Raw genomic sequence first — 7434 nt, 5'->3', positions numbered from 1 at the left:
AGGGAAATAGAGGTGATCGGGTCCCTCAAGAGCAAAGGAGCGTCACCGTGGAGGAATTCAGGCTGAAGCACGCAGGTAGAAATGTGCCATTGCCTTCCCCAAATGCAGATGCCTGGAAGGAAGAGATGAAGGAGGAGGAAGAGGAGGAGGATAGGAGGGTAACTTGGGTGAAGGTAGAGGATGAAACCCAGTTCCCAAGTGGAATTAAAGCAGCCAAGGTGAGGCTGCCTGTGAGAGCAGCAAGCTCCGGGAAGAAAAGAAACTAAAACTGGGGAAATGAAATCAAAATGATTCCCCTTTATTTCAGTGAACGGTGCCAACCTGCCCGGTCCCATTCAGCCAGGGCATCTCTGTGTCTATTTATTCCTGGAGGATATAAGCCCGGCAGCCCTGCGCTCTGAGCCAGAGGCCGGCCAGCAGCCAGGCATGAGGAAGGGGCATTCTCCTCCCTTCCTTGTCCCTTGTCCCCCACTAATGCTGCCTGGACCTGCTGCTGCAGCCGGTTCCATCACCCAGGGGTGGGACGGAGATGTCCCACGTGGCGGAGGCACCGGGACCGTCCCCTCCTGGAAATGAGCCCGCTGTACCCATGGCCACAGGCAGGAGGTAGGTGGGCAACGGGGGATGCTCCAACCCTTGGGCTTTCCCCTCCCCTCCTCTTTTTAATATCATTGTTATATATTAATAATAAACAGGGCTCTATATCCTGCTGTAAATCTCTCCCCCGGTGCCTGTGGTGTGCGGGTCCCTGTCCCCCCTCTCCGCCTCCCTCCTGGGGATCGGCTCAGACCTCGCCACGTCACGGACAAGACGTGTCCCCTCTGGACCATCCGGAGCATTATTGGGGATTAAAGGTGGCATCCGCCAGAAGGACACGTCCTCCCCCGTCTCGTTCATGGGCGAGTGGGTGGGGGCAGGAGGTGGGTGGCCGGGTTCCCCCTCCCTGAGCAAGCAGGGCATGGGAATAGGGTGTACCCTGCACCCCACCAGCCCCTTTTCCCAATGGATCCCTGGCTTGTTTTAGGGCTCCCAGGGCGATGGTGGGGCCGAGGCTCCGAACCACTCCGGATCCTGCCTCCATGCCTGCCAATGCTCATCCCTGGCGGGCTGGGCTGCCAATTATACAGTGAATCAAATAGAGAAGAGCCTTTTAAATGACATTGCTTGCATTATCCCAAAGGGACCTTTCAAGGGTATGGCTGGACTTTTTTTTCCCATCTCCGCTTTTCCTACACATCCCTATGTGTGTTTAATAACTCTCTTCCCAGATGCAGAGAGCGGTGGCACTTCCATGCCTTGTGCGGGTAAGTCCCCATAGGTGACGGTGTGGGAGGGCTACAGGAGGAATCACCTCTGTTCTCATCCCACTACAGAGGTGATGGGGAGGAGATGGGGTGGAAGAGATGCTCAGCATCTCCCATTTTCTGGAATAACCTTGGAAATGGCCATTTTCACCCCAGGAGTGTGGGGCTGAAGGGATGATGGGTGGCAAGCAGAAGGGAACTGCAGACATTGAGGATTTGATGGTTGCAGAGAGGCTGGTGGGAACCAGAGCCCCGATTTACTTGGGACGCGGTGGGCAAAACACCAGCTCTCCCTCAAAACGACCTTTCTCTTTCGCTCTCTCCCTGTTTCAGATGTGTTTTGTACATTGTTTTCCCCAGGCAGGGATTTCAGCTGAAGGGTATTAGTTAATCAGATTCTGGGAAGCAGATGTTAGGTGATTTAGGAGGAAACGAGGCAACTTTCTGGTTCAAGCCTCTGCCATACCCTGGAGCGCGCATTGCAAAGCATTGGGAGGGTGTTTTGTGACCTCAGGCAGCACCGTTAATATTGGTCTGAAGTAAAAATGAGACAGAAAGGGTGGTCTGGGGGCTTGGGGGCAGGTGGGGCACCTGCTTCTGGTGATGGGGACAGGCAGATACCAGCATGGTTTGGGGCTTTGAAGGCAAGGAAAGGCAAATCATTGCCCTGCATCCCTTGGGCAGCTTGAGACAGAGCTAAAAAGCACCTCTCTGTGTCCTGGCAGGGGGGTGAGCACAACTTCCCACTGTCAACCCTGTCCAGGACATGCAAATTGTCCCCTCGTAGCTCTGCGCCTCAGTTTCCTCACGAGGGATGGTGCTGGGGGGCCTCAGTTGGATGTCCCCGGAGGCTCCAGAGCAAAGCCACATTTCAAAAGGAACCCAATTTCTTCTGTGACCAAAAGCCTCATCCCACAAAGCAAGGGCTGGGAACTTCTCTTGCCCGCGGGGCCCATGGGCAGTATTATGAGTTAAGCACATTTAATGCTCAAAGTACCAAGATCATCCCACGGCACTGCCTTAGGATGTGATATCACGGTCAGCTTTGGCCGCTCTAACTTTGCTCCACTGTGGAGAGTAGCTCCTGGGCACGTGGTCCCCTCGGGGCTGTCCCATCAGGGCAGAGTGTGGTGAGTTGTATGGTAGGCCAGGTCACCTCACCCATCAGCTCAACACTGAACACTCCCATTCTCCTCATTCAAACCTATTCTTCTTTATGGGATTTTTTTTTTCCCGACTTAAACATCGTCTTTGGGAGTTTATATTAAAACTACGAACACGAGAAGGGAAGGATATGATTCTATGGTTCTGTATGTGCTGCTTTTCCTTTTTCCTTTAATGCTTGGTTTTCGCCTCAAAAGAGCTTTGTTTGGGCTGGTCTTACCTGAGTATCCCTTTGCCTGCCTCTGATGTTACATGGGGGCTGAAACGTGGGTTATCTGCAGCTCTCGGTTGCCGTCTCCCCGCCAAGGTTGTGTTGTACTTTCTGCACCCAGCATTGCTCTGATGCTGCATCTCATCCTGCCCGCAACTTCTCAACAGGGAAAAGTCAAGCCTGAGCTCAATCCAGCTTCATGGAGAGCTGCTGCACTGTGGGCATCCCCGAGAGGACATTGCTGAGGCTGGAGGACTCGGTCTCAAGGCCATTTGGGCTCCTCAGCTTTGCAGAAGGTTCCTTTGGGGGGCAAACCCACGGTGCCTCGGCTTCCTCCAAGCTCCGTTTCTGCTCTGTTCTCCCAAATGCTCCTCATGTGTCCAAGTAGGAAAATTGTCACAAAACCAGCCAGAGGCAGCTCTTTAGAGACGGATGCCTAAGAACAACCGTGCTTCGTGGCTTTACTTTAAGCAAAGAAATGTGACCTTTAAGTAGCTTATGATAAACTGTGGGATTTGTCCCCAAATCCAGAATTTCATGACTCTGCTAAGGAAAGAATAAGGTTGAGTCCGTGTCTGGGATATGGGTCCTGACTCCTGCATGAAGTTTTGCTTTTGGGATTGTAATGCTGAGAGCACAAGAGAGAGGATTTGTAGCAAGCCAGGATGTTGCCACCTAATTCTGCACCAGATTTGGGTTTCTAGCTTGTCCTACCCAACCCCACCTGCAGTGCACCAGCAAGGAAGGATGAGTCTGCTTCTGGGGAAAGGGGAAGGAGCATCCTCACCGCAGGACCGGCCCCAGCACCACTGCTGCTCCTTGCAGACGTGGCCTAAATTGTGTTGCTATTCTTGGGCACTTGGGTTTTTTCATTCCCAGTCCCTGAACTTGCAGGGGAAGAGAGCCAGGGTGCCCTTGGTGATGAGCGGTCACACAGAGCAGCTCTGGGGGTCCTTCTGCGGGTTCTCCTGGCTGGAAAAGGTATTTCTGGGGAAAAAGAGCTGGAAAGGAAATAAATCAGGGCCTTGGATTTAACTTGCAAAGTGCATTTTTGGGCAATTCTCCCCAGAACCGTTCCCCATTAACATCTAATTTCTCTTCATGCTTCTCCCTGAGGCAAGAAAGGTAATTTCCCAGCTCTGTAACTTGGCCTGGTCCCTGGGCTCTTCTTTGACTTTGCCTTCAAGTTCAGTACAACAGCAAAAAACACAAGGGGGAGCCATGTGCCCAGGAGCATTTGGGGACATGGTGTCTGTTGCTGATGAAGCTGGTCTGGTTAAAAATCCACCCTGTGGCTCGAAAGATGCTTTCCAAGTGACCTGAGTGTTTAGTCCTCGTCTCCTTCCTGCGGCTGGGAATATCAGGTCTACCATGCAGGAGGCAAAGAAGAGCTCTGGAGGACATCATCCCATCCTCTGCCCAGCCAAAGTCTGGATCAAGACGAGGGGTTCTTACCCCAGCTCTTACTCCTCTTCACACTGATCAAAGGGGTTCTGCAAGGCTGGTGTCCACATCCTTCTCCTCCTGACCTGGCTGCCTCCTGGGCTGCACTCCCCAAATCCCACTGTGGCTCCTAGTTTGCTTTCTGAACGCCGGTTGACCCAGCTGCAACATGTCAAGGACCTCCTGGGGTTTGACCCAGTGCCTCTCCCAGCTGCAGCAAGGCTGCTGCTAACCAGAACTCCCATGTTTAACACCTCCAAATCCTGATCCAAGCACTGGATCCACAACTGGACATGTCTGAAATGACCCCTTGCTTTGCAGGGCTGGGATTGCTGGGGAAAGGCTGGGTGGGACACCTGGGTTCACCCCCATCCTCTGCTACTGCCTGACCTTTTACCCTTGGGTGCTGTACATGGTATTGGGAGGTTTCATGATGATAATGAAGCCATGCCAAAAGAGGCTTGAAGGATCCAGAGGTGAGCAACTTGCTTTTGGCAGTCAATGAAATGCATGTTTCCATTAAAAAACACAAGGATTTCTGACCTCAGGTTTGGTTTATTCCTTTTAGCTGAGCCAAGTGATGCATCTGCCCAATTCAGCTCTGTCTCCCTGTCCGTTCCCTTGCAGATCCTCATAGCGTGGGAAAGACGCAAGCTGCCGGCATCCGACCCGGGGATTTATGCTGCTAATCTGATTAGTGTATGATGGACGTGTCCAGTTGGAAGGAGATGGAGGTGGCACTAGTCAGTTTTGACAACGCTGATCAGATTGTGGAGGATCCCTGTTATTCAAACGACCTCAGCCCCGCCAGCCAGTCGCGGAAAGGCCACCCCAGCTGCGCCAACCTCCTCTCCAACCTGCGCATCCTCATCAACAGCGAAAACGCCAACAATGAGACCATCTTCTCCAGGTTCTCCGCTGAGTTCAGTGAGCATCTGGTGGGGGAGAGGGTGGGTATGGATGAGGGGGACCAACGAGTCATCATTAACATCGCTGGGCTGAGGTTTGAGACGCGGCTCAAGACCCTCAACCAGTTCCCTGAGACCTTGCTCGGGGACCCAGAAAAGAGGATGCGTTACTTTGACTCCATGAGGAATGAGTATTTCTTTGATAGGAACAGGCCCAGTTTTGATGGGATCCTGTACTATTACCAGTCTGGTGGGAAAATACGGCGCCCGGCCAACGTCCCCATTGATGTCTTTGCTGATGAAATCACCTTCTACGAGCTGGGTGATGAAGCCATGGACCAGTTCAGGGAGGATGAAGGGTTCATCAAAGACCCTGAGACTCTCTTACCAACTAATGACTTTCATAGGCAATTTTGGCTGCTCTTTGAGTACCCTGAAAGCTCCAGTGCAGCCAGGGGTGTAGCTTTGGTCTCCGTCCTGGTCATTGTCATTTCCATCATCATCTTCTGCATGGAGACCTTGCCGGAGTTCAGGGAGGAAAGGGAGTTTAAGTCCACTCAGGAGCTTTCCAAGAATTTGACGGACACCTTGCTGGCCCACAGTACCTTCACAGACCCTTTCTTCGTCATAGAGACTGCCTGCATCATCTGGTTCTCCTTCGAGCTCTTTGTCCGGTTCATCGTGTGCCCCAGCAAGACCGAATTCTTTAGGAACATCATGAACATCATCGACATCGTGTCCATCATTCCCTACTTTGTGACACTCACCACCGAGCTGATCCAGCAGAGCGAACTCAACGGGCAGCAGAACATGTCCTTGGCCATCCTGCGGATCATCCGGCTGGTCAGGGTCTTCCGTATCTTCAAGCTGTCCCGGCACTCCAAGGGGCTGCAGATCCTGGGGCAGACCCTCAAGGCCAGCATGCGGGAGCTGGGCCTGCTCATCTTCTTCCTCTTCATCGGTGTCATCCTCTTCTCCAGTGCCGTCTACTTTGCAGAAGTGGATGAACCACAGTCCCACTTCTCCAGCATCCCTGATGGCTTCTGGTGGGCTGTGGTCACGATGACAACTGTTGGCTATGGAGACATGTGTCCCACCACCTTGGGTGGGAAGATTGTGGGGACTCTGTGCGCCATTGCAGGGGTATTGACCATCGCACTGCCCGTCCCTGTCATCGTCTCGAACTTCAACTATTTCTACCACAGGGAGACAGAGAACGAAGAGAAGCAAATCCTGCCCGGGGAGGTGGAGCGAATCCTCACCAGTGTGGTGACGGGCAACGGCAGCATGGAGTCCCTCAATAAGACCAATGGGGGTTACCCTCGAGACAAGGCCAAAAAATGATGCTTGAGGTCATGATGGGACTGGGCTCTGCGTCGTGGGATTGGCTGGATAAGGAATAACCCATCTGCATGCTGTGATTTCTTTCTTTTTTAAAACCAAACATGCTGCTGCTTATTTTCTTCTATTTTTTCTTTCTCTCGGCATTTTTCAATCTCTGATTTCCTGTGGCTGTTCAAATAAACACCATCTTTCTTATCTCTCTGCCCTGCCCATCAGTCTGGTTTTTGTTAATTTGATGCTCACCCACTTTTACCTTCTCTGTCCATAGCTTCAGAGTGGAGCTCCCCACCTACAGAGATTTCCCCCATTTATCAGAGGAGGAATAAGGGCAAAATGACATTAAATGCTCAGTGGCACCCAGCTGGATGAAGGTGGGTCCAGCTCCCTGCTATTCAAATCCATTTAACACAGTTTCTCCCCACCCATCACTTAGGATCTGGGGTGCTGACCAATTCCCAGACTTGGGAATGCTCTGGCTGAAAAATTAGCTGGTGAAGAGAATAAATTACAAGTTATATTTGTAGCTGGACAAGTTTCTTGGTTTTCCTGCCTACATCATTGTGTTGGCACAGCAGTGATGGACAGGGACAAGCAATCAGGTGAGGGGATTAGGAGGAGAGGGGTGGTAACCAGTCACGGTGGCACAGCCACCAAGGAAGGTCCAGGACACCATGGCTCAATAGGATTTCTGAGGGAAAACTGAGTTTTGAGAGAGGGAAGGGGATTTCTCCTGCAACAAATGCTCGACTCAGGGGTTAGCTGGTGTACAAAGCCCTTGTGGCTTTGATTGTCACTTAGGTTGCTGCAAATGGGGCACAGAGCAATGAGGGCTGACGTATTCTGACGGCTCAGCTTCCCACTGTGAAAAGGCGCTTGTGGTTCTCTGCACCATGCACACTTCCATCAGCACTTCCGAAGGGAGAAACCAGCACCAGATCATTCTGCCGTTCCCTCTAATGCCAGCAGGTTTCCTTCCGAAAACATTTTGTTCCAGCTTCACTGTTTCACTTGGCTTTTGCTGATGTTTCTGCCTACATTAAAATCACAGTTTCTCAAGCAG

At 52.0% G+C, this 7434-nt stretch overlaps 1 protein-coding gene across 1 annotated transcript; it reads left to right on the top strand.

Moving 5' to 3' along the window:
- Nucleotides 1-4823: 4823 nt before the first annotated feature.
- KCNA10 (potassium voltage-gated channel subfamily A member 10) lies at nucleotides 4824-6374 on the top strand (the record flags this gene model as incomplete). Its single annotated transcript, XM_080632765.1, has 1 exon — nucleotides 4824-6374. One exon carries the CDS (start codon nucleotides 4824-4826, stop codon nucleotides 6372-6374), a length of 1551 nt encoding a protein of 516 aa, XP_080488891.1.
- Between the last annotated feature and the right edge of the window lie 1060 nt (nucleotides 6375-7434).

This window comes from Psittacula echo (assembly GCF_963264785.1).
Source record: "Psittacula echo genome assembly, chromosome: 22".
In the NCBI taxonomy this organism is placed as follows: domain Eukaryota; kingdom Metazoa; phylum Chordata; class Aves; order Psittaciformes; family Psittacidae; genus Psittacula; species Psittacula echo.
This window is presented reverse-complemented; position numbering and strand designations above follow the sequence as displayed.